Source organism: Rhinoraja longicauda, chromosome 3 (genome assembly GCF_053455715.1).
Source record: "Rhinoraja longicauda isolate Sanriku21f chromosome 3, sRhiLon1.1, whole genome shotgun sequence".
Taxonomy (NCBI): Eukaryota; Metazoa; Chordata; class Chondrichthyes; order Rajiformes; family Arhynchobatidae; genus Rhinoraja; species Rhinoraja longicauda.
Window position 1 is genome coordinate 11888539 of NC_135955.1, and position 27645 is coordinate 11916183.

General features: G+C 46.7%; 1 protein-coding gene across 5 annotated transcripts in view; it reads left to right on the forward strand.

Moving 5' to 3' along the window:
- The window catches only part of LOC144612104 (UDP-glucuronosyltransferase 2A1-like), an 88500-nt gene extending 63673 nt beyond the window's left edge, over nt 1-24827 (forward strand). For 3 of the 5 annotated variants that reach the window (XM_078431679.1, XM_078431685.1, XM_078431672.1), the window contains exons 2-6: nt 8883-9031; nt 14560-14691; nt 17307-17394; nt 19234-19453; nt 23826-24827. In XM_078431679.1, the coding sequence (XP_078287805.1) occupies nt 8883-9031; nt 14560-14691; nt 17307-17394; nt 19234-19453; nt 23826-24108 (872 nt within the window). In that variant the 3' untranslated portion in view covers nt 24109-24827. Of the gene's footprint in view, nt 1-2783; nt 3558-8882; nt 9032-14559; nt 14692-17306; nt 17395-19233; nt 19454-23825 lie in introns of those variants that run through there. The other 2 variants (XM_078431689.1, XM_078431665.1) reach the window with 2 other exon arrangements.
- The last annotated feature ends 2818 nt before the right edge of the window (nt 24828-27645 follow it).

A 27645-nucleotide genomic window follows, 5' to 3' on the forward strand; every position in this document is an offset into this window, starting at 1 on the left:
TCTACAATTAGCTTCACTATCTTGAGAGAATTGAGCTCCAGGTTGTTGCGATGGCACCAGGACGCCAGCTGTGTCACTTCCCATCTGTAGGCAGATTCCTCCCCACGTGGCTCCAGTCACGTGTGGCTGCGCCTAACGGCTGCGGCTCTCTGGCAGTCTGTTTGTCTTTTTTTTGTGTGTGTCGGTGTTGGGATGGTTTTTGTTTCTGTTTTTGGCTGTGTATGTGTGGGGGGTGTGGGGGGGGTGGGGGAAACCTTTCTTTTATTGGGTCTCTTCCCCGGGGCGCAGCTCGGCCGCGGGGCCTTCCATCGCCCGCGGGGCCTTCCAGCTCGGCCGCTGGACTTAACATCGTCGGCGCGGCTCGGCTGCGGGACGTTTCAGTGCCCGGTGCGGCTCGGCCGCTGGACTTAACATCGCCGGCGCGGCTTGGCCGCGGGACGTTTCAGTGTCCGGTGCAGCTCGGCCACGGGACTTAGCAGCGGCCGCGGTGCCTTCCATTGCCCGGCGCGGCTCGGCCGCTGGACTTAACATCGCCGGGGCGGCTCGGCCGCGGGACGTTTCAGTGCCCGGTGCAGCTCGAGCTGCCTGTCCGTGGGCGCGGGGGGGAAGAGAGTGGAAGTTTTGTTGCCTTCCATCACAGTGAGGGGGTGTTTGGAGTCACTGTGATGGATGTTGGGGTTGGGGTCGTGTGTCCTGTGTTCTTTTCTTTTTTGCTGTGTCTTGTGACTGCTGAAATTTCGTTCGGTATTTATACCGAATGACAATAAAGTTCTGTTATCCTGGATCAGTCCAATCAGGGTAGTGTCATCTGCAAACTTGAGGAGCTTGACAGAGGAGTCTGTGGAGGTGCAGTCGTTGGTGTAGAGAGAGTAAAGGAGAGGGGAGAGTACGCAGCCTTGCGTTGCTGAGGGTCTACGGGTCCGAGATGTGCTTTCCCAGCCTCACATGCTGCTTCCTGTCTGTCAGAAAGTTGATGATCCACTGACAGAGGTGTTCAGGCACAGTCAGCTGGGAGAGTTTGTAATGTAGTAGCTCTGGCACAATGATGTTAAAAGCAGAGCTAAAGTCCACAAACAGAATCCTGGCATAGGTCCCCTTGTGGTCTAGGTGCTGGAGGATGAAGTGGGAGGCCTAGGTTGATTGCATTGTCCACCGATCTATTGACCTGGTATGCAAACTGCAGGGGGTCTTCAAAGGTCTTCATGACTACAGAGGTAAGTGCAGCAGGCCTGTAGTCATCAAGACCAGCGATCCTTGTCTTTTTGGGTGCAGGGACAATAGTGGAGACCTTGAAGCAGGCAGGGACAGTGCAGGTTTGCAGGGACTGGTTGAAAATGTCTGTAGATCGGTGCCAGTTGTTCACCACAGAGCCTGAGGCTAGAGGGGGAAACATTGTCCGGTCCTGGAGATTTCCGGCTTTTCTGTTTTCTGAATAGCCTCTCCACCTCCGCAATTTCTATTGTTAAACTGGAGTCATTCTGTGAGGATGTGCAAATTGGTGACCGCAGAGGGGTGGGGGGAGGGGGGGGGGGGAAGGGCCAGTCTTTGCAAACTCCAGCCAGTCTCTGAGTAGGTGTGAATTGCTGCTTGGAGAGGAGTGGGTGGGGACGGATCCAGTCTTTGCAAACTGGAGTCAGTCTTTGAGTATAAGAAAATAACTGCAGATGCTGGTACAAATCGATTTATTCACAAAATGCTGGAGTAACTCAGCAGGTCAGGCAGCATCTCGGGAGAGAAGGAATGGGTGACGTTTCGGGTCGAGACCCTTCTTCAGACGTACGTGTGAAGTGGTGATTGGGGGTGGGGGCCCCAGGGTTATGTTTCTGTTTCTCAAACCTGCAGTAGAACTCGTTCTGGTCGTTTAAGAAAATAACTGCAGATGCTGGTACAAATAATAAATTGTCCCTAGTGGGTGTAGGATAGTGTTAATGTGTGGGGATCGCTGGGCGGCACGGACTTGGAGGGCCGAAAAGGCCTGTTTCCAACGTTTAGGAAACAGACAGGTACATGGATAGGACGGGTTTGGAGGGATATGGACCAAATGCAGGCAGGTGGGACTAGTGTAGCTGGTGGGCAAGTTTGGGCCGAAGGGCCGGTTTCCACACTGAATCATTCTATGACTCGCACGGTCATGGGGAGAACGTACAAACTCCACACACCCGTAGTCAGGCGCTCTGACGCAGCAACTCTACTATTGCCCCACTGTACCGCTGTTTCTCTGCTTCTCTGGCACTGAATCTGAACATGGATAAGTGCAGCCCCACTTTGCCCACAAATTTTGGCCCGACACTCAATTAGAACTCAAGCAGGAATAATGTGTAGGAAGGAACTGCAGATGCTGGTTTAAACCGAAGATAGACACAAAAAGCTGGCGTAAGTTAGTGGGACAGGCAGCATCTCTGGAGAGAAGCAATGAGTGACGTTTCGAGTCGAGACCCTTCTTCGGCATCTGCAGTTCCTTCTTAAACATAGAACTATGGCTCGGGCATTGTCTTTCCGCTGACTGGTTCGCACTCAACAAAAGTTCACTGTATCTCGGAACACGTGCCAATAAACTAAACTGAACTAACTAGTGCGGACGGACATTGACTTTGTGGTCAGTGGGGTCAGTTTCCATGCTGTCCCTCTGTATTGAACTTGGATCAAATCCAACATTCTTAATCCAGTCCAGGATTTTCTATTTTCCTTTTTCCTTTTCATGTCGAAGTGAACTTTGTCCTCAAAACCGGGAGTTGTTTAAAGGAGAGCCTTATTCTGATCGGAGTGCTGGGGAGTTCTTGCCCGGTCAGCAGCCCCCCCCTGAATCCGACAAGTCCAGCCAAGGCTGTGTGTTCTGGTGAACGCCATGCAACCCAGGCACCTAGTGATGTTGGTGATGTATCTCACCCTGCCCGGGGTGGCTGGGGAGAACGTGTTGATCTGGCCGGCAGAGGGAAGCCACTGGATTAACCTGAAGTCCATTATTGGCCGTTTGGTGGAGAGGGGCCACAATGTCACAGTGGTGGTGCATTCGGCCTCGCTGTTTGTAAACTACTCCGAGTCCTCGCCCGTCAAGCTGGAGGTATTTCAAGTGCCGTTTACAAACAAGACCATCGAGGCTTTCCTGAACAACTGGCTGGACTTTTCCCTTTACGTGAAGCCGCACCTGTCCTATTGGAGCAGGTACAGGATGTTTTCCGCGCTGATGGGGATGGGGAAGGGGCTGGGCATGCAGGTGTGCGACGGCATACTGAAGAACCAGGGGCTGGTGCAGAAACTACGGGAGGCCAAGTTCAAGGTTCTGCTCTCTGACCCAGTGCAGGTGTGTGGGGACCTCCTGGCTCTGAGGCTTGGGGTTCCCCTCGTCTTCACCCTGAGGTTCTCCCCTGGGTTCGTGGCGGAGAGGCACTGTGGGCAGATGCCAGCCCCGCCGTCCTATGTGCCAGTTATTCTGTCAGAGCTGTCCGACAAGATGACCTTCGTCGAGAGGTCTCAGAATCTGCTCTACTCCCTCATGTACGATTGGATATTCCTTCGGTCCTGGAGCGATTGGGATGCTTATTACAGCGAGGTTTCAGGTGGGTGCTTTGGTTCATTCAACTGTGTGGGCAGCATACGTTTAGGGTTTTTAAAAAAAAAAAGAGATACAGCGTGGAAACAGGCCCTTCGGCCCATCGAGTCTACGCCGACCGGCAATCAACCGGGTTCTTTAATCGGCTGCAAGCTGTGGTCTCTGTGTTCCACCGCATCTCGACAAACCAGACAGACCAGTTTCTTGTAATTTTCACAAAACTGCTTCTTTTCTTCCTGATGTTCCTCGCAGAAAAGATTACTTCCCTTCTCTTCTGTATTCAGGCTCAGTGCTCGAGCTTTCTCAGCGATATTCGCCAAGACCCGATTTACTTTGAGGGTGCGGTCTGCAATCTCCTCTCTACATTCCGGGCAAGAGTTTCTCCACTCCCTGCCCCCGTTCGCACTAGTTCTTCACAGACTTTCTCGTCCACGCTGGAGTAGATCAAAACATTGCTCAGGTCGTGTCTACTGCTCACCACACTACAGGTAGGATGAGGTGGAAATAGAAAGAGTGCATAAGGCTGCTGTTCTACACTTTCCTTGATCTGCATCTGTGTGTTTTTGGGGTTGTGTAATTTTAATGCCTATTTAATGCTTTTATTGTTGGACTGTGGGTGACTGAATTTCGTCCAATATTGGATGACAAATAAAGCTATCTTGAATATTTTGATCTCTTACACTTCCTTATCTCTGTAAGTGGACGAAAAAGTGGGGGTAACGGAGAAAGTGGAGGAGATTTGCAGAGGCCAATTAATCTACAAGCCTGAAGGACATAAAGTGCTGGAGAAACTCAGCAGGGCAGGCGGCATCTCAGGAGAACATGGAGAGGTCTGAAGAAGAATCTCGACCCGAAGTGTCACCTGTCCATGTCTTCCAGAGATGCTGTCTGACCTGCTGTGTTACTCCAGCGTTACGGGGTACTGATTGTGAATGATCAGCCATGATCACATTGAATGGCGATGCTGGCTCGAAGGGCTGAATGGCCTACTCCTGCACCTGTTGTCTATTGTCCTGCACTTTGTGTCCTTTTGCGTATAAACCAGCATCTGTAGTTCTACAACCGACACGGTAGCGCAGCGGTAGAGTTGCTGCTTTACAGCGAATGCAGCGCCGGAGACTCAGGTTCGATCCTGACTACGGGTGCTGCACTGTAAGGAGTTTGTACGTTCTCCCCGTGACCTGCGTGGGTTTTCTCCGAGGTCTTCGGTTTCCTCCCACACTCCAAAGACGTACAGGTATGTAGGTTAATTGGCTGGGTAAATGTAAAAATTGTCCCTAGTGGGTGCAGGATAGTGTTAATGTACGGGGATCGCTGGGCGGCACGGACTTGGTGGGCCAAAAAGGCCTGTTTCCGGCTGTATATATATGATATGATATGATAAACCTGCACGTCTTTGGAATGTGGGAGGAAACCGGAGCACTTGGAGAAAGCCCACGCAGGTCACAGGGAGATAGACACAAAAAGCTGGAGTAACTCAGCGGGACAGGCAGCATCTCTGGAGGGAAGGAATGGGTGGCGTTCCGGGTCGAGACCCTTCACAGACTGAAGAAGGGTCTCGACCTGAAACGTCACCCATTCCTTCCCACCAGAGATGTTGCCCGTCCCGCTGAGTTACTCCAGCATTTTGTGTCTACGATGTAAACTAGCATCTGCAGTTCCTTCCTACACAAATCACGGGGAAAACGTACAAACTCCGTGCAGACAGCACCCGAGGCCAGGATCGAACTTGGTCTTTGGCGCTGCAAGGCGCTACCACTGCGCCACCCAGAGAGGGACCCCGAGGTTCAAGTTCATAGCTCCTTGAAAAGCACAGGCGGATTGGGCAGAGTGAAGAAGGCATTCGCATACTGCCTTTGTCGGCTGAGATATTGAATATAAGAGAGCGTTGTCACGTTGCAGTTGATCAAAACATTGCTCAGCTTGCACCCGGTGTATTGTGCAGTATTGTGCCCACTGCTCAGCACACGTGACAACAATAAACCTGGACCTAAACCTGTCCTATTCCCGTGCTTTTCCACTCCCGTGTTTTCATCCCCCACTCCCACCCCCTCCCAGTCCTTATATTCCTCAATCCAGTCCAGGATTTTCAATTTGCTTTCACTTTTTTATGCAGACCACTGAAGTTTGTGAGCTTCAGACTTTATAGAGGCACCGCCCTTTGTCCCACTGAGTCCATCACCCTGTGCACTAGCACAGTACAGGACAGTATCCTGCACAGAGGCCAATTAACCTACAAACCTGTACGTGTTGGGAGTGTGGGAGGAAACCGGAGCACCCGGAAATACCCACGCGGTCACAGGGAGAACGTACCACCTCTGTACAGACAACACCCGTGGTCCGGATAGAACCCGGGTCTCTGTCACTGTAAGGCAGCAACTCTACCGCTGTCCCACTGATTGGAATGAATTGTTTCAGTTGTGCCTGAATACAGCCATTTGGGTGGGTGGCTGTTAAATGTGATTCGGAGGAGATTGTGATCTATCCCAGGTCGTTGCTGGTGAGCAAGATGCATCTTAGACCTCTGCTGCCGATTGTGTATCTCAGCGTGGAAATAAATCACTGGGGACAACGTGCTGATCTGTCCAGCGAACGGCAGCCACTGGATTAACTTGAAACCCATCATGGCCACAGTGTTACTGTTGTGTGTAGGAAGGAACTGCAGATGCTGGTTTAAACTGAAGATAGACACAAAATGCTGGAGTAACTCAGCGGGACAGGCAGCATCTCTGGAGAGAAGGAATGGGTGACGTCTCGGGTCGAGACCCTTCTTCAGACTGCGTCTTCTTGAAGCTTTCCCCAGTCTGAAGAAGGGTCACCCATTCCTTCTTCCCAGTATTACTGGTGCGGTTCATTCAGTTGCACTTGACATCAACCATACTGAGCCCTCACCAGTAAACTTCCAAGTGTTTCAGGCGCCTTTTGCCAGCGTGGAATACAGTGAGGTCAAGAGGGCACGTGGATTTCTGGACGTATGAGAAGCCTCACCTGTCTTACTGGGATGCTTACAAAAGGTTCTCAGCGATCGTGACAAATGGGACTATATTGACCCGAGGGATCTGTGATGGGGTCGTAAAGAACGACAAACTGGTGCAGAAGTTGTGGGAGTCGGAGTTCAAAGTCCTGCTCTCTGACCCCATGCATCACTGTGGGGATCTCCTGGCTCTGGAGCTGGGAATTGCCTTTGTCTTCTCTCTGCAATTCTCCCCGGGATTTGCAGTGGATAGACTCTGCAGACAGATCCCAGCCCCTCCTTCCTATGTCCCCACCACATTGTCTGAGTTTTCTGATAAGATGTCTTTCACTGAGAGAATTCAAAACGTTCTTTACACCTTCCCGGGCAGTTGGATGTGTAAACAGTTCTGGCGTGACTGGGACTTGTACTTCAGCAAAGCTTTAGGTGAATTGTACACTGTCGTGCTTTCATACCAAGTTCCCTCAATGAGTTCCAGAAAAATCACAAAATATTAATTGTTAATGATTCTCATGGAAGAGAGACACAAAATGCTGGAGTAACTCAGCGGGACAGGCAGCATCTCTGGAGAGAAGGAATGGGTGACGTTTTGGCTCAAGACCCTCAGTCTGAAGAAGGGTCTCGACCTGAAACATCACCCGTTCCTTCTCTCTAAAAATGCTGCCTGTCCTCTGAGTTACTCCAGCATTTTGTGTCTATCTTTGATTTAAACCAACATTTGCAGTTCTTTCCTATATCATCTAGTGCATGGATCACGAAAAAGGTGACTTGCAAAGGGTTAAAAACAACTATCTTAGAGGTTAATTTGTCTTGGAATCATGTTCTGTAAAATAGAACATACACAAGAATAAAACAAAAGATGGGAGTATGTGGATAATGGAAATGCACTGAAAAATAGTGATAAAGGAGAACTCTAGTATTTAAATTTATAGTTCTACGAATTGCAAGAACGTTGATAAAGTCAAAAGAGACTCAATAGAATTGTTTCATCAAAGAGCAGAAAGTTTAGTTTAGTTTAGAGATACAGCGCGGAAACAGGCCCTTCGGCCCACCGGGTCCGCGCCGACCAGCGATCCCCGCACACTAACACCATCCTACACACACGAGGGACAATTTACACATACACCAAGCCAATTAACCTACAAACTTGTACGTCTTTGGAGTGTGGGAAGAAACCAAAGATCTTGGAGAAAACCCACGCGGTCATGGGGAGAACGTACAAACTCCATACAGACGGCGCCCGTAGTCAGGATCGAAACCGGGTCTTCGGCACTGCAAGCGCTGTAAGGCAGCAACTCTACCGCTGCGCCACCGTAAGATGGAAAAATAATGATAAATGTATACACAGCACTGGTTAGTGCATAGGTAGGACCAAGTAGCATGTTTTGGAGTGTCATTGTACATAGAACATAGAGAACAATTTCATTGAGAGTTTGCCAGGGACTAGACAATATGTTAAAGGGGAAGGATTTCGGGAAACTGAGGCAAATAGACAAGCAGGAAAATTACAGTGGGTTTGTCAAATGAAATAGTGTTTTTGGTAAAGATTTAAATCATAGGTGAAGGGGAAAAGAATTAATCACAATCTGAGGGGTAACTTTTTCATCCAAAGGGTGGTGGGTGCTTGGAACAAGCTGCCAGAGGAGGTAGTTGAAGCAGGGACTATCCCAACATTTAAGAACCAGTTAGGCAGGTACATGGATAGGACAGGTTTAGAGGGATTATGGGCCAAATGCGGGCAGGTGGGACTAGTGTAGCTGGGACATGTTGGCTGGTGTGGGCAAGTTGGACGGAAGGGCCTGTTTCCACCCTTCCGCCCAACTTGCCCACACCAGCCAACATGTCCCAGCTACACTAGTCCCACCTGCCCGCATTTGGCCCATAATCCCTCCAAACCTGTCCTATCCATGTACCTGTCTAACTGTTTCTTAAATGTTGGGAACTCTATGACTATGATTGTGGAAAAGGGAAGCTTTGGGAATCATCAATATAAAATAATCACTTTAAGAATAACTTGGGAGGATTGATAAACTTGATGCGTTGCAAAAGACTGATCGTGACAGATGTGATAGTAACATTTAAAAGGAAAGTTGGAAATGGAGATATGACACACAGCAGGAGGCAACAAGTTGGCAGGATTCGTCTTTGGGGCAGGCACTGAGCCAATGTGTTGATCGAGTCTTCGTAGTAAGGTATTCAACGGGAACACTTAGTCCCTGAGCTGTGGAGAAAATAGTAAAAATTATTAAATCTTTCTGCAGGCAATACTACTCATATTTGGAATCTTAGAAGTAATCTAGAATACACATAATAATTTGTTAAAATTAATCCTGCTTGTTCTATTACCATTTACATTAGGTGAACCAACAACACTCTGTGAGACAATGGGCAAGGCAGACATTTGGCTGATTCGAACATATTGGGACTTTGAATTTCCTCGCCCATTTCTGCCCAATTTCGTATTTGTAGGAGGACTACACTGTCAACCAGCAAACCCCCTGCCTCAGGTGAGCAAGAGAAAAAGTAACATCTTCACCATGTAAATAAACCGAGCCGTAATAGTCAGACAGTCACAATCTTTTTTCCAGGGTGGAAAAGTCCAACGCTAAAGAGCATAGCTATAAGGTGAGAGGCGGTAAGTTTAATGGAGATGTGCGGGGAGCAGAGGCCTGGAACACACTGCTCAGGGTGGAACACACTGCTCAGGGTGGAACACACTGCTCAGACACAACAGTGGCCTTTAAGATGCTTTTGGATGGCCACATGAATGGGCAGGGAATAGAGGGATATGGATCATGTACAGGCAGATGAGATCAGTTTAACAGCATCATGTTCAGCACAAACATTGTGGGCTGAAAGGTCCATTCCTGTGACGTATTCTTCTATGTTTCTATGTTTTCTATAACACAAGATTAATGCAGAGTTTTTGTGCGGTGAGTTCATAACCCTTCATTTCTAGGTACGTGTGATTCCTCTCCCAAAGTGTCCTTCTACATTTTAGTTTAATTTAGAGATACAGCATGGAAACAGGCCCCTTTGGCCCACCGAGTCCATTCCGACCATCAATCACCCGTTTACAGTAGTTCCATGGTATCCCACTTTCTCATCCACTCCCTGCACACCAGGGGCAAACTAGAGGCCAATTAACCCAACAGCCTGCATGTCTTTGGGATGTGGAAGGAGACCGGAGCACCCGGAGGAGATCCACGCGGTCACGGGGAGAATGTGCAAAGTCCACACTGACAGTACCCGAGGTCAGGATTGAACCAGGGTCTCTGGCGTTATGAGGCAGCACCACTACCAGTTGCACCACTGTGCCACCAATACTTGCTTATTGAACTAGGAATGGTTCCTTTGTTTGATGATCATGACAGACTGAGGAACGTGTGAGCAATAAGTCACAGATGGTGGTTACGTTTCCACTGCTATTGATGGTCCATGACACCTCATGGATGCCCAGTTATAAGATGCCAGGTCTGCTCCAAGTCTACCCATTTGGTACAATTGTAGTTTAGAGTCATAGAGTGATATAGTGTGGAAACAGGCCCTTCGGCTCAACTTGCCCACACTGGCCACTGTGTCCCAGCTACACTGCCTGCGTTTGGTCCATTTCCCTCCAAACCTGTCCTATCGATGTGCCCTTCAGTCTGAAGAAGGGTCTCGACCTGAAGCATCACCCATTCCTTCTCTCCTGAGATGCTGCCTGACCTGCTGAGTTACTCCAGCATTTTGTGAAATAAATACCTTTGATTTGCTAACTGATTCTTAAATGTTGGGGTAGTCCCAGGCTCAACTACCTCCTCTGGCAGCTTGTTCCATACACCCACCACCCTTTGTGTGAAAAAGTTACCTCTCTGATTGCAATTAAATCTTCTCCCCTTCATCTTAAATCTATGTCCTCTGGTCCTCGATTCACCTACTCTGGGCAAGAGACTGTGCATCCACCCGATCTATTCCTCTCATGATTTTATACACCTCTATAAGATCACCCCTCACCCTCCCCCGTTCTATGGAAAGCAAACCTAGCCTATCCACACAACTGAAACGATCCATCCCAGGTAAAATCCCGGTCCATTTCCTCTGCACCCTCTCCAATGCAATTGCATCCAAGAACGTGCTGACTAGAACTGGGCACTGTATCCCGGATGTCAAGTCAAGTCAAGTCAATTTTATTTGTATAGCACATTTAAAAACAACCCACGTTGACCAAAGTGCTGTACATCTGATTAGGTTCCAATGGGAAAAAAAAAAAGAAACATACAGTAGCACGCAAACAGTTCACAGCGCCTCCTCAATGAGCCTCAAACGCTAGGGAGTAGAAATAGGTTTTGAGCCTGGACTTAAAGGAGTCGATGGAGGGGGCAGTTCTGATGGGGAGAGGGATGCCTAGCCAATGCTTTATAAGGTTGTACCATAATCTGCTTCTTCTTTTATTCCAGGCCGAAGTTAATGAAGAAAAAAGTGCCCCCTTTGCCACTTTTATTTCACAAAATGTTGGAGTAACTCAGCAGGTCAGGCAGCATCTCAGGAGAGAAGGAATGGGTGACGTTTCGGGCGAGACCCGAAACGTCACCCATTCCTTCTCTCCTGAGATGCTGCCTGACCTATTGAGTTACTCCAGCATTTTGTGAAATAAATACCTTCGATTTGTACCAGCATCTGCAGTTATTTTCTTACACTACCCTTTGCCATTTAATCTATCTCTGCTTCCACTTTCAGTGGGCCTTGCGATCTTACACTGCGGTCCGTATGTTTCTCAGTACGGCCGTGGATGTGTCCTTTCTTCATACAGTATGTCAAAGAACCTGCTCAGGTTGTATATCTTTGTATTCTCATCTCTTTGTGTGTGTCCTTCTCACTCGTCCTCCCCGAGCACATCCCAGATGCACCTGCACTTACTAGGATTATATTCATCCATCACTGCTCTGCCCATCGGGAAGGCTGGCTCTGTCCTGCGGGCGGAGATGGATTCATGGGAGGCGGTCTTGGAGGGGAGGATGCTCCCCAAACTGCGGAGCATCCTGGACAATACAGCTCACCCCCTCCATGACACACTGGTCAACCTGAGGAGCACCTTCAGCAACAGACCAGTTCCACCAAGATGCAGCACAGAACGCCACAGCAGATCCTTTTCCCCCTGTGGCTATCAAACTGTACAACTCCCCGCTCCCTCCCCCTTTCCTTCCTGGAATAAATATAGTTCTATTGTATCGTATCTTACTGACTGCTCAACCTCATCCTGTAGCCCATGCCTGCCCCCCCCCCCCCTCTCACCAATGGCAAACCCACTGATTTCTCTGTGTCAACTGCAAACTTACCCATCATATCTCCTCTATTCATGACTCCAGTGACAGGTGCCCTGGTGGAAGCAAGGAGCTGTAGACGAGTTACTGCAGCACTGCAGAGTGATTACACAAAAGGACACAATGTGCTGCAGAAACCCAGTGCAGTGGGTCAGGCAACATCTCTGGAGAACATGGATAAGTGACATTTCGGGTCGAGACACTCCTTCAGTCCTATTCAGTCAATTCGGCGGCACGGTAGCGCAGTGGTAGAGTTGCTGCTTTACAGCGAATGCAGCGCCGGAGACTCAGGTTCGATCCTGACTACGGGTGCTACACTGTAAGGAGTTTGTACGTTCTCCCCGTGACCTGCGTGGGTTTTCTCCGAGATCTTCGGTTTCCTCCCACACTCCAAAGACGTACAGGTATGTAGGTTAATTGGCTGGGTAAATGTAAAAATTGTCCCTAGTGGGTGTAGGATAGTGTTAATGTACGGGGATCGCTGGGCGGCATGGACTTGGTGGGCCGAAAGGGCCTGTTTCCAGCTATATACATGATATGATATATGATAACCCGAAACATCACCTATCCGTGTTCTAAAGAGATGCTGCCTGACCCGCTGAGTTACTCCAGCACTTTGTGTCACTCCATGCACCATCATACTTTTTATGTTTTAGCGTAGCTGCAATGAAACAATGTGGTTCGTTAGGCCATTTCTACTGTTCGTCAGTTAAAATTCAGATTAATTGCTGCAGTCCTGGCATCACCATTGAGTCAGCCTGAAAGTTATAAATATCTGCTAGTTTCAGTGTCATCATTACAAAACTTATTTATTTATATTTCCAGATTATTCACTGAATTTAAATTCATGAGTCTTCTAAGTTTCTGGCCCACTAGTAACTGCATCACCACACTACCATAATGTTATCTGGCTACTGTATCTTCACTCTAATTATCACATTTCAAGACTTATTTGGATTTTAGTTCAGTTTTTTTTGACAGCTAAGACCATCTAGACATTGGGCTGTTCTTCTGACAGACCCAGGTGACCTGATTTGTCATAAGGTCATAAGTAATAGGAGCAGAATTAGGCCATTCGGCCCATTGTCTACTCTGCCATTCAATCATGGCTGATCAATCCCTTCCTCCTAACCCCATTCTCCTGCCTTCTCCCCATTACCCCTGACACCCGTACTAATCAATAATCTATCTATCTCTGCCTTAAAAATATCCATTGACTTGGCCTCCACAACCTTTTGTGGCAAAGAATTCCACAGATTCACCACCCTCTGACCAAAGAAATTCCTCATCATCTCCTTCCTAAAGGAACGCCCTTTAATTCTGAGGCTATGACCTCTGGTCCTCGCCTCTCCCACTAGTGGAAACATCCTCTCCACATCCACTTTATCCAATGGTCTCACTGTTTGTTTCAAAATCTATGACATGGAGGATATGCTATTGAATGCATATTATTGATATGACAACCAGATGTGACATGATACCGGAAATACGGGCGGTTCTTTGTATTCTACTTCAAAAGAAGTCTGCTCTTGTTTTCAGGGAGTAATGGAGACACAAGGAAGTGCAGATGCTGCTTAACTAAAAAAGACGTAAAGATGCTGAGTTACTCGAACACTTTGCGTCTGTTTTATTATTTATTTAACACAATAACCATTGCATTCTATCACTTCTGATTGTGTGCAGCATGATTTCACTAGACTGTATGCAGAACAAAGCATTTCTCAGTATCTAGGTACATAGAACACAATATTAATTATTTAACCATTGAAGTTTTAGTCAAGGATCAAAGGAAAGTTCACTGAACGCACTTTGTTTCAACTCATTTTGATACAATTCTATTAAAACGGCAGCATGAAAGAATATCGGGAGAACCTTAAACGCTGAAGTTTACTAAAAAGTGAAAGGATTGATTTAGTAACAGAAAGAAATTTGGACTGACATGGATAGGCCAGGTTATAGAGTCATATGCCGACCAACATGCCCCATCTACACAAGTCCCACCAGCCTTCGTTTGGCCTGTATCCTTCTAAACCTGTCCTTTCCACGTTCCTGTCCAAATGTTTTTTAAATGTTGTGATATTACCTGCCACACCAACCTCCTCTGGAAGCTTGTTCCATATGCTTACCACTCTTTGTGTAGAAAAAGTTGTCCCTCAGGTTCCTATTAAATCTTTATGGGGATATGGGCTAATCACTTAGGCAAGAACTAAACAAGTTCTTTACAACTGTATTCATCAATGGGAAGAATGTGAAGGACAGTAAGATCAGTTTGGAGAATACTAATAAAAAGGAATTACAGATGCTGGTTTATACCCAAGACAGACACAAAGTGCTGGTATAACTCAGCGGATCAGGCAGCATCTTTGGACGAAAAGGACCTCTTTTTCCAGAGATGCTGCCAGATCCACTGAGTTACACCAGCACTTTGTGTCTCTGGGACTAGTGTAGATGGGACATCTTGGTCAGCATGCGAAAGTTGGCCCAAAGTTTACCTGCTGTATGACTCTAATTGATAGTCCAATGCCAGTAATGGGATACTCTAAAGCTCAGAGAACCAGCAGAATGTTTTTCCCCTCTTTGACCTTCCGACTTGGCAACTGCTGTCCTCTCTGAAGGGTAAGGGAGCACAAGCCTATTTAAGGAACGGCCTTGCGCTTAATTCGAAGGTCTTCGCAAACATCGCTCTCAATCTGCGACATCTCTGTGTGACCGGATACATGTTTGCTTTGCAGGAGATGGAGGAATTTGTTCAGAGCTCTGGAGAGCATGGCATTGTGGTGTTCTCCCTGGGCTCAATGATAAAGAACCTCACCACTGAGAAGGCCGATTTGGTTGCTGAAGCACTGGGGCAGATTCCGCAAAAGGTTTGTTTCTTTACCCTAAGTTCTGACTGTCTGTGGTTTCGGACCTGGGATCTTCCAAGATTGAGAAAAGGAGGGCAAAAACCACAGTCCTTTTTCCGTTGGGGAAGATAACCCAAGTTTGCTACCTGGATTTCTCCATTTTAGGTGGAGCCCCAACCTAAAACTACACGAGGAAGGGGAAGATGTTTATTGCACTGTCCCAATTTCCTCAATCAATAAAAAAACAAAAGCAAAATATTATGGATGCTGGAAATCTGACATAAAGCCAAAACATGTTTGAAAATGCTGCATGTACTTTCTTGTGGATACAAGTTTAGCTTAGAGAATCAGCGGGGAAACCGGCCCTTCGGTTTTCCGAGTCCACGCTGACCAATGATCCTCGCACACACTAGGGACAATTTACAATTTTTATCATTATCAATTAACCAACAAACCTGTACGCCTTTGGAGTGTGGGAAGAAACTGGAGCACCCGGGACCCACACAGGTCACAGGGAGAACGTACAAACTCTGTACAGAGAGCACCCATAGTCAGGATCGAACCCAGGTCTCTGCTGCTGTAAGGCAGCAACTCTACTGCAGTGCCACCGTGCCACCCTGAAGAAGGGTTCTGACCTGCCACATCACCTGCCCTTTCCCTCCACAGGTGCAGCCTGACAAAAACATTGTTTTTCTTGGCGGTTCCTTGTTGTTGAGGATGACTTGCTTCCACTCTAATTTTGTGGGTTCCGAAGTGACTTGAGGTCAAAGTGGGGCCACAGAACCTTTCACAGACAGGGCAGGAGGTGCCTGATAAATCATGTGGGTGGATAGATCCTGAGATCCTGTCTTCAAACCATTACTGGACCTCTGTGTGCTCCTCCCTGCATGGGCTCGAGGCTGTCACACCATGCGAGCTCCTTTACTTGGTCATGGGCCTGAGATTCCCTGAGACCAGGGGAAATCTTGCATTCCTTCAGGAGGCTTTGAACATAGAACATAAAAAAGCCCCTCCAGCCCACAATGTCTGTGCCAAACATGATGCCAAGTTAGACTCTTCTTCTCCCCACACGCGATCCATATTGCTCAATTTTCTGCATTTTGATCTTCCTAACTAAAAACTTCTTAATTGCCACTACGGTATCTGCCTTCATGCCACCCCTGACAGTGCGTCCCAGTCACTGTGTAAAACAAACATTGGCCCACACATCTCCTTTAAACTTTGCCATTCTCACCTTAAAGCTATTCCCTCTAGTTCTTGTCATTTTTATCTGGGGAAAAAGGATTCTGACTTATTTATTCCTTTCATAATCTAATAAACGTGTATCCGATCTCCCTTCAGCCTCCAATGCTCCAGCATAAAGAATCTAAGATCTGGCCTGCCCAATGCAACCAACTAAATTTAACCACAGCGTCCATCTTGAAGTGTTGGTCTTCTGATACTTTTAAGATGGAAGTGTACCATGTAGTATGACATTTAACATTGTTGCATCAGCCATTGCTGTTAAACTTTCCCAATGAAGGCAAGCCTGTCAAATGCCTACTGATCTAGATCTTGTTGTAAACCTAGATATCCTTCCTTACTGTTAGCTAGACCACCAATGTTGGTGTCATAAGGTCATACGTGATAGGAGCAGAATTGTGTTGCATTCTAACCAAACTTAAACGCATCAGAAATTGAGAATTGGCTTGTGTTTTTAAGGTCATGTGATAGGGGCAGAATTAGGCCATTTGGCCAATCTAGTCTACTCTGCCATTCAATCGTAGCTGATCTGTCTCTCCCTCCTAACTCCATTCTCCTGCCTTCTCCCCATAACCTCTGACACCCATACTAATCAAGAATCTATCTATCTCTGCCTTTAAAAAAATCCACTGACTTGACCTCCACAGCCTTCTGTGGCAAAGGATTCCACAGATTCACCACCCTCTGACTAAAGAAATTCCTCCTCATCTCCTTCCTAAAGGAACATCCTTTAATTCTTAGGCTGTGACCCCTGGTCCTAGACACTCCCACTAATGGAAACATCCTTTCCACATCCACTCTATCCAAGCCTTTCACTATTCGGTAAGTTTCAATGAGGTTCCCCCTCAGCCTTCTAAACTCCAGCGAGTACAGGCCCAGTACCGTCAAACTGGGCTCATCATATGTTAACCCACTCATTCCTGGATCTGTAAATTTACTAACAAAGGTAGTAAATGTTGACGTCCATGTAGACAATGTCCACTCTCCTGCTTTCATTAATTCTCATGGCGATCTCTTCAAAAACTCTTTCCCGGTTTGTGAGATTTATATGATGTCTTTTGTTTCGCGCCTCCATCATCTCCAGTATTTTCCACATTGCTCCGTTGCTTTTCTCCTTGAGACCTGGTTATTTCATGTTCTGTATCTGTGAATCTCTTCTCACCTTCCTACACTCAGTGTCTCCTACAATTCTGACCCTCGTCCAGCCCCACAACACCACAGGATCCTGGATCATTAATTCCTTGGGAGTTGGGACACCCTGTGAAGGTCCTCTGTCGTAGGTACTGCACAGGTCTACAGGATTATAAGTACATTTTCAGACCCAATTCCCAAAGACTTATGTAACACATTATATTCAGTTTTTCTATTCATTGTCACGATTGCTACCTTCTTAGGTTCTTTGGAGATACGCTGGTGAGAAGCCAAAAACATTGGCATCAAACACAAAGCTGTACAAATGGCTACCTCAAAATGACTTGCTTGGTAAGAGACAGAGTATTTTTGTTTGCTATCCTTTACTACATTCTTTCCTCCTTCGCTGAAGGTTTGAAAGGAAATTGTTGATTCCTTGTGGGCTGGGGTTTCATGAAGCTTCTTCTGCTCTGCAGAAAAGGACAGCCCACCGAGTGGAAAAAGGTGTCCTGAGGTCCCTCTTAAATATTGCCCCTCTCGCCTAAGCCTATGCACTCTAGAGTCCTACAGTACAGAAATAGACCCTTCTAACATGCCAACCAAGATGCCCCATCTAATCTAGTCCCATTTACACACGTTTGGCCCATATCCCTCCAAACTTTCGTATCCGTGTACCTGTCCAAATGTCTTTGAAATGCTGTTATATTACCTGCCTCGATTACCCCCTTTGGCAGCACCTTCCATAAGCATAGACACTGAATATTGGATTAAGGTTGGGACCCTTCTTAAGACGGAATCATTCCGCCCAAAATGTCACCTATCCGTGTTCTCCAGAGATGCTACCTGACCCATTGAGTTTCTCCAGCACTCTTTGTCCTTTTGTGTAATCCAGCATCTACAACCAACATGGTTGCTATTTAACTACCTCCATACTTCAAAGACAAATGGGGAAGGCCAATAAATGCTGACTTTGCCAGCAATGTCCACACCCCCAAACAAATAAATAAACCACAGCAGGTCAGGCAGCATCTCAGGAGAGAAGGAATGGGTGACGTTTCGGGTCGAGACCCTTCTTCAGACTGATGTCAGGGGGCGGGACAAAGGAAGGATATAGGTGGAGACAGGAAGATAGAGGGAGAACTGGGAAGGGGAGGGGAAGAGAGGGACAGAGGAACTATCTAAAGTTGGAGATGTCAATGTTCATACCGCTGGGCTGCAAGCTGCCCAGGCGAAATATGAGGTGCTGTTCCTCCAATTTCCGGTGAGCCTCACTATGGCACTGGAGGAGGCCCATGACAGAAAGGTCAGACTGGGAGTGGGAGGGGGAGTTGAAGTGCTCAGCCACCGGGAGATCAGGTTGGTTAAGGCGGACTGAGCGAAGGTGTTCAGCGAAACGATCACCGAGCCTGTGTTTGGTTTCTACCCGAAACATCACCCATTCCTTCTCTCCTGAGATGCTGCCTGACCTGCTGAGTTACTCTAGTATTTTGTGAATAAATACCTTCGATTTGTACCAGCATCTGCAGTTCTTTTCTTAGAATAAATAAACCATGTGCTTTATAATAATTTGAACGTTTATCCAGGCAAAGGTCTATCAGTTTAGTTGACATGAGGCTTAAGTCATAATTTATTTTAGAGTCATTGTCAGACAGTGTGGAAACATGCCCTTCAGCCCAACTTACCCACAGCAAACCAGCATGTCCCATCTACACTAGTCCCACTTGCCTGCATTATGCCCATATCCCTCTAACCTGTCCTATCTATCCATGTAAATGTTCCAATAATCCCAGCCTCAACCCCCCTCCAGCAGCTCGTTCCATACACCCACTACCCTTTGCGTGAAAAAGTTACCCCTCAGATTCCTATAAAATCTTTCCTCCTTCACCTTAAACCTCTGGTTCTCAATTCCCTCACTCTGGGCAAAAGACTCTGTGCGTCTACCCGATCTATTCCTCTCATGATTTTAAGGTGAAGCCTACTCAACCTCTCCCTATAGCTCAGACCCTCGAATCCTGGCAACATCCTTGTAGATCTTCTCTGCACCCTTTCCAGCTTGAGAACATCTTTCCTATAACATGGTGCCCAGAATTGAACACGATACTCTAAATGCGGCCTCACCATCATCTTTTATAACTGGAACATGACCTACCAACCACTATACTCAAGTAATTTTTGTTACTTTAATTTCAGGGCATCCCAAAACAAGAGTATTCATCACTCACGGTGGTACCAATGGGATATATGAAGCCATTTATCACGGGGTGCCTATGGTCGGCATTCCTCTATTCGCTGATCAGCCTGATAACATGGCCCACATGAAAGCAAAGGGAGTCGCTGTGGTCCTTAATTTTGTTACGTTGAGTGTACAGGATTTGGTTGTTGCCCTCAACACTGTGATTAATGACACGAGGTAAGTGTAGAGCATTAAGGGGAAGCAGAATTAATGTTCAATTTATTGCAGTGTTGTGCTTTGACCTCCCTCACATAAAAGGTTTAGGTTTTGGTTTATTATTGTCACGTGTACCGAATACCGCAGTGAAAAGCTTTGAATACTGAATGCATTACATTATTGTCACATGTGACATGCCACAGTGAAATTCTTTGCTTGCATACCGTGCCAAGGTATGCAAATAGGCGCCCACAAAGGGCGCTTACAAAGTTACAAATGGCCACCCGCGCCAGTTCCCCCTTGTTCTTCCCCCCTCTCCTCCCCCCCCCCTCACGGCGGTCCCGCCATGCTGGTTCCCCCTTTGTCCATTGTTCTTCATGGCGGTCAGCCACATTGGGTCTCTGTTGTTCTCCCCCCCCCCCCTCCTCATGGCGGTCCCCCCACGCCCATTCCTCCTTTGTCCATTGTTCTTCATGGTGGTCCCCCTACGTTGGGTCTCTGTTGCTCTCCCCCCATCCCCCCCCCCTCAGGGCGGTCCCCCCACGCCGGATCCTCCTTTGTTCCTTCTTCGTTTTGCATGCTGTCCAAATAGATTATATATACTATTCTTAAATGCAATCAAGTCAAACTCAAGTACAATACATAAAGCAAAGGGGAAGATACAGAGCGCTGGATACAGTTCTCAGCATTAGTTCCATAGACAAAGACGAATGTACACAATAGGGTGAGAGGGAACGTTGGTCAGTACCCTAGCTTATGGAAGGACCGTTCAGAAGCCTGATAGCAGAGGGAAAGAAGCTGTCCTTCAGTCTGGTGGTGCACACTTTCGAGGTTCTGTATCTACTGCCAAACCGGAGCAATGAGAAGAAGGAATGACCGGGATGGTACAAGTCTTTGATTATGTTGCCGAACAGTGCAAAGGCACTGCATCTTCATGAGGATCTGATTTTGCACAGGTGCAGACGTGGTTAGAAAAGAAGGCCACAGAAAGCTGTGGAGGCCAAGTCAATGGATATTTTTAAGGCAGAGATAGATTCTTGATTAGTGCAGGTGCCAAGGGTTATGGGGAGAAGGCTGGGGAATGGGGTTAGGAGGGAAAGATAGATCAGACATGATTGAATGGCATAGTAGACTCGATGGGCTAAATGGCCTAATCCTGCTCATATCACTTATGACATGACCTTAAAAACAGAAGCCAAATGTCAATTTCCGATGCATTTAAATTTAGTGATACAGCGTGGAAACAGACTTCAGCCACCGAGTCCGTGTCGACCAGTGAACCCCGCACACATTAACACTATTTTACACACACAATTTTACACATACACCAAGCCAATTAACCTACATACCTGTAGGTCTTTGGAGTGTGGGAGGAAACCGAAGATCTCGGAGAAAGCCCACACGGTCACTAGGAGAATGTACAAACTCTGTACAGGCAGCACCTGTAGTCGGGATCAAACCCGAGTCGCCAACTGTGCGCCATGCATGTGTCTGATAAGATGCAAGTTAGCTTCAATTATGCTCCAACAATTCTATATCTGGCCAAGTTCCTCCTTGGGTCACACCTCACTATCTTGGCAACTATGCAAATTACAACTATCTTTATCCAGGCGTCTCATAATCTTGTGCACTTCAATAATACAATACAATACAACACAATACAATACAATACAACACAATACAATACAATACAATATATCTTTATTGTCATTGTACAGGGGTACAACGAGATTGGGAATGCGCCTCCCATACGATGCAATAAATCAATTAGCAAAGTATTAATTTAAACAACCCAATGAAACAAATTAGAACAGTTTTAAACAGTATAAAGTGCAAGTGCTGGTTCACTGTGCGATGTGACCATCCGACTCAGCAGGACCGGATCACCCCTTCTACACTTTAAAAATAAGTTAGCAGGTTATCCAACCTCCCCAACAACTCAAGCCTGAGGCCAGATAACATCCTGGTGAATCTCTTTAGTTTAGTGTAGCTTAGAGATACAGCGCAGAAACAGGCCCTTCGGCCCACTGACTTTGTGCCGACCAAAAATCCCCATAACACTAACATTATCCTAAACACACTCGGGACAATTTACAATTTTTTACCAAACCAATTAACCTACAAACCTGTATGTCTTTGGAGTGTGGGATGAAACCGGAGCTCCCAAAGAAAACCCACGCAGGTCACGGGGAGAACGTACAAACTCTGTACCGATGGCACCCATGGTCAGGATTGAACGCGGGTCTCTGACATTGTAAGACAGCAACTCTACCACTGCGCCACCATGCTGCCCCTGCAATTGATTTGCCAACCACAGACAATAACATCTTGCAATGAATCCCAAAATTTAAGAAAATTAAATTGATTCTTAGCCTTCTCCTATCCACTGGAAATACCAGGGTCTCTTTATTACTCAGGTTTGACATCATTGGTGTCACAGGTAGATAGGATGGTCGAAAGGCTTCCAGCACAATGGCCTTCATCAGTCAGAGTATTGAGTATAGAAGTTGGGAGGTCATGTTGCAGTTAGTTATATAAGACGTTGGTGAGGCCACATTTGGAGTTTTGTGTTCAGTTCTTAGAGGAAACATGTTGTTAAGCTTGAAAGGGTTCAGAGAAGATGTACCAGGATGTTGCCAGGACTCAAGGGACTGAGCTATAGGGAGAGCTTGAGCAGGCTAGGGCTTTATTCCTTGGAGCACAGGAGGTTGAGGGGTGATCTTATGAAGGTGAGCAAAATCATGAGAGGAATAGATCGGGTAAATGCACAGTCTTTTGCCCAGAATAGGGGAATCGAGATCCAGAGGACATAGTTTTAAGGTGAGGGGGAAAAGATTAAATGGGAACATGAGGGGTAACCTTTTTACACAAAGGGCGATGGATAGACGGAACAAACTGCTGGAGGTGGTAGTTGAGGCAGGTACTATCGCAATGTTTAAGAAACATTTAGACAGGTACATGGATATTTTCATATTTTTCATATTTCAGATACAGCGCGGAAACAGGCCTTTTCGGCCCACCAAGTCCGCGCCGCCCAGCGATCCCCGCACATTAACACTATCCTACACACACTAGGGACAATTTTTACATTTTACCCAGTCAATTAACCTACATACCTGTACGTCTTTGGAGTGTGGGAGGAAACCGAAGATCTCGGAGTAAACCCACGCAGGTCACGGGGAGAACGTACAAACTCCTTACAGTACAGCACCCGTAGTCAGGATCGAACCTGAGTCTCCGGCGCTGCATTCGCTGTAAAGCAGCAACTCTACCGTTGCGCCACCGTGCCATAGGGTAGATTAAGAAGGATGTGGGCCAAAAGCAGTCAGGTGGGACGAATGTAGACGGGACAGGTTTGTCAGTGTCACCGAAGGGCCTGTTTCCACATCATATGACACAATGACTCTATGACTCTTTGACTCAATGCCTTGCTCTTCCTGGCCCATTAAGATGTCAAATTTTAAACAAGTATCCTTAACATTCTCTTCATGGGCTTGCCTCCCTTGAGTTTAACTAGCTGGATACACATGTGTCCCTCCAATCCATCCCTTATGTCCTTTACCCGAACCTTCAGTTGTCCTTGTCCACAGCTCTGGATTTGTGACTGTATCAATATTGGTCTAATTACAATAACAAATAACTGCAGTTGCTAGTTATCAAAAAAAGACACTAAATGCTGGAGGAACCTAGTGGGTCAGGTAGCATCTCTGGAGAAAGTGGACAGGTGACGTTTCGGGTCAGGTTGACTGGGAGGGAAAAAGGTGAAAACCCCCCCTCGCCTGTGTTCATCCGTTAGCAGCCTTGCTTTGTCCGGCCCCTCCTCTCTTTCAGCTTTCTTTCTTCCCCCCTCACCCCGTCTCCCCCTGTTGTCAGTCTGAAGAAGGGTCCCGAATCGAAAGGTCACCTATCCATGTTCTCCAGAGATGCTGAGTTACCACAGCACTTTGTGTCTTTCTTTGTGTAATTTTAGTCTTAAGACTTCAGACTTTCGAGATACGGTGTGGAAACGGGCCCTTCGACCCACCAAGTCCACACCGACCCGCACTCCAAAACTAACCCACACACTAGGGACAATTTACAATTTAACTTAAGTCAATTAACCCGCAAACCTGTACATCTTGGGATTGTGGGAGGAAACTGAGCACCCGGAGAAAACCCACGTGATCCCAGGGAGAACGTAAAACTCTGTACAGAAAGCACCCATAAGTCAGGATGGAACCCGGGTCTCTGGCACTGTAATGCAGCAACCCTACCACTGCGCCACCGTGCCGACCTCTTGTAATGAGCAGTTTGTCTAAATAGAACTTAGCAATCAGGTAGATGTTGATGAATGGATATCTGGCACAAAATAAAGTAAAATCAAGCAAGACTATAACTATTTTTATTCCTTCAGGTATAAAGAAAATGCTGTGAAGTTATCTATAATTCATCGAGACCAGCCAATGAGTCCTTTGGAAAGGTCTGTGTACTGGATTGAGTTTGTTATGCGACATGGAGGAGCAAAACATTTGCGGCCTGCAGCACACTCTCTGACTTGGTACCAATATCATTGCCTCGATGTGGTGGCATTCCTTGGTGCATGTGTAGCAGTTTTCATATATCTCCTCACAAAATGTTGCTTGACCTGCTGCAGAATATGCAGGGGTACGAAGGTAGAGAAGGAAAAAACTCACTGATGGCCTCAAATGCACTGGACCGCTTCAAGTTTATAACATTGTAATTACATTGGGATTTCTATGATTATGCCTTTAAATTGCACTTACGTGATCATGTTTGTTGCCAATGGTTTGTTTGACCTCATTATATAATTTGCTACTTCAAACTGTGCTTAAAGAGTGATATGTCAAAATGACTCACGATGATTCTCATTGATAATTATTCTTGCAATCTGGGGTGTCACTAAGCTAAACTAACAAAGTGCTGGAGGAACTCAGCTGCATCTGCGGAGGCAAATGGACAGGCGATTTTTCGTCAGACCGTTGGATTGGAGGCGAGTAAGCTGGTAAAGAGAAATGAGGGGAAAGTGGGGCGTTGGCAAGTGGTCGGTGGAGGCCAAGTAAGTGGACATTTTTAAGGCAGTGAGAGACAAATTCTTGATTAGAACGGGTGTCAAGGGTTTTGGGGAGGAGGCAGGAAAAGGGGATTCGGAGGCAGAGATCAGCCATGATTGAATGGCGGAGTGGACTCATTGGGCCGAATGGCCTAATTCTACTCCTATAGCTTGTGATATGTGTGGATGGGCAATTAGCAGATGGGTGGAGATCTGATAAAAGCTGGAGGCGAAATGGAGACAAAGGGCATTGGTTGGGAATGGAGGAGTGAAGTTTAAAGCTGGAGTGAGGATTATGAGTTGAAGAGGACAACAGGAAGGGTGGGGGAAGGGGGTGGAATAAAAGGGAAGGAAAATAGGGGACTCGGAGTAGAGAGGGAGGGAGATGAGCGGCAGGAGGGGAAAGGAATTGGATAATAAGTACAGTACACACGGGGTGGGAGGTGGGAGTGGGATGAAGACCAGATAGGATGGAAGAGGAGGAGGTGTTGGTTTGCCTGAAATTGGAGAATCAATGTTCATGCTCTTGGTTTGTAAGCTACCCAAGATGAATATGAAGCCCTCTTCTTCCAGTTTGCATGCCACCTTACTCTGGCAATGGAGGAGAACCAGGACAGAAAGGTCAGTATGGGTAGGAAAGAACTGCAGGTGCTGGTTTAAATCGAAGATAGACACAAAATGCTGGAGTAACTCAGCGGGACAGGCAGCATCTCTGGAGAGAAGGAATGGGTCTGAAGAAGGGTCTGGACCTGAAACGTCACCCATTCCTTCTCCCCAGAGATGCTGCCTGTCCCGCTGAGTTACTCCAGAATTTTGTGTCTATCAGGTCAGTATGGGAATGGGAAGGAGAGTTTAAATTGTTAGCAACCAGGAGATCCAGCAGGCCTTACTCTACGCTTGGACTCTCTGATGTCAGGGTCACCTGAAGAAAGCTCCCAACACGAAATGTCGCCAGTCCATTTTGTTCCACAGACGCTGCCTGTCCCGTTGAGTTCATCCAGCACTTTTTTTTTTTTTTCCCCCCAGGATTGCAGCTTCTGCAGTCTCTTCTGGCTTCCTATTATCTCTTGTTGGGGAGATATTAATCAAGTAACGCCTCATAATTGAGGGCATTTTCAAACAAAGTCAACATGGTTTTATGAAAGGCAAATCATGTTTGACAAATTCGCTGTAGTAACAATCGGAATCAATAAAGGGGGACATGGAGAAAAAATGTTTTTGGATTTCCAGAAGGTTTTTAACAAGTTGCCACACGAGAGCTGGTGAACAAGTTGAAGCCGTGAGGGTGGCCCAAGTAGTGCAGCGGTAGAGTTGCTGCCTCACATCACCAGAGACCCGGGTTCGATCCTGACCACGGGTGCTGTCTGTATGGAGCTTGTACCTTCTCCCTGTGACCGCCTGGGGTTTCTCCGGGTGCTCCAGTTTCCTCCCACACTCCAAAGACGTGCAAGTTTGTTGGCTAACTGGCTTCTGTAAATTGTCCCTGGTGTGTAGGATGGGAAAGTGAGATAACGTAGAATTAATGTGAACGGTCGATCGATGGTCACAATAGACAATAGATAATAGACAATAGGTGCAGGAGTAGGCCATTCAGCCCTTCGAGCCAGCACCGCCATTCAATGCGATCATGGCGGTGCGGACTAGGTGGTATTTCCACATTCTATCTGTAAACAAAACCAAACAGGACAAGGGGCATGGGAGTGAGTATCTTTCCACAGATTAAAGAGTGGTTACAACACAGAAAGCCACAGAGTCCTCAAGCTAACAGCACTTCCATTCTTGACATCCATGTACAGACCTGTGAGTAAACTGCTTTCCCCTACGAAAGGATGAGCTCCCCCATTCTGGCCTCAGGCAGCTTTGGATCCACAAAGTTCAGTGAACTGTCGGCACTGATTTACTGTACATAAAAGTTACATGAGATTCTTTTATTTATATGTAAAAATGATATCCCAGGAGGTAGGGCACTTTAATTCATGCGTGTCTCGCCACTCTATCTCCTGATTTTGTCGTAAATTGTTGATGAGGTTGGTAAGGTGTGACCTTTTGATTCAATTTCTGTTGTTGCATAATCAAAATGAACTGCACGCACTGATGGCATGGCCGTCTGTCTGCAAAACCCCAAGGGAAATGGCAGCAGTGGTAAGGTCAATCATACAGGAAGGGCCCAGTTTCCTTCATTAGTTCAGGCAGAAGGTAAGTATATTACCTCCAAAGTTAGGCAAAACACGATGGCAGTTTTTGCTGTACAGAAATGTGCAGAAAGGTACAGAAATAGAGGCTAGATGAAAGACATTGTTGACCACTGAACACTCTTTCCTCTCTCTCTCTCCCCCTTCACTTCTTTTCTCTCTCCCTTCACTTCTTTTCTCTCTCTCCTCTCCCTCTTCTCTCTCTCCTCTCCCTCTTCTCTCTCTCCTCTCCCTCTTCTCTCTCTCCTCTCCCTCTTCTCTCTCTCCTCCCTTTACAGCTTTTTACTGTACCTCAGTACACGTGACAATAAACTAAAACTGAAACCGAACGATCTCCCTCTCTCTCTCACCACCTCTCTTGCCCTCCATTTCTCTTTCTTTCACCTTCTCACCTTTACCCTGTCTCGCTTTCTCTCTCTCTCTCTCACTTTTACTCTCTCTCTCTCTCTCTCTCTCACTCTCCCTCTCCCACTTTCACTCTTTCTCTCACTTTTACTCATCGCTCTCTCACGGTCTCTCTTTCTCACTCTCTCTGGATGTTACATAATTGTTGATGTCATTCCATCACCTTTGGGAAGGCGATCAGATTGTGTACAGAATCCATTGATGACACTTTGGGAATCCTGCTGTAAAGAAAAATAATCATCTTAACTACAAATATGCATATTGTCACCGAAGAGACACAAAGTGCTGGAGTAGCTCAATGGGTCAGGCAGCATCTCTGGAGAAAAAGGAAGGGTGATGTTTCAGGTCGAGAGCCTTCTTCATTTAAATGCTCGTTTAAATGTACAGGCCGTGCAAAGGTTGGGCAGGATCTTATTGTCAGAGTTCCACACAGAGGGAAACGGGCAGCCATTTTTAACACAGCAGTGTCTCACAGGAAAAACATAATCACCTTGTAATTTTTTACACACATTTATTACTCCGTGAATAATGTCATAGGATCTCTTACACTAATTTGAGTTGGCACA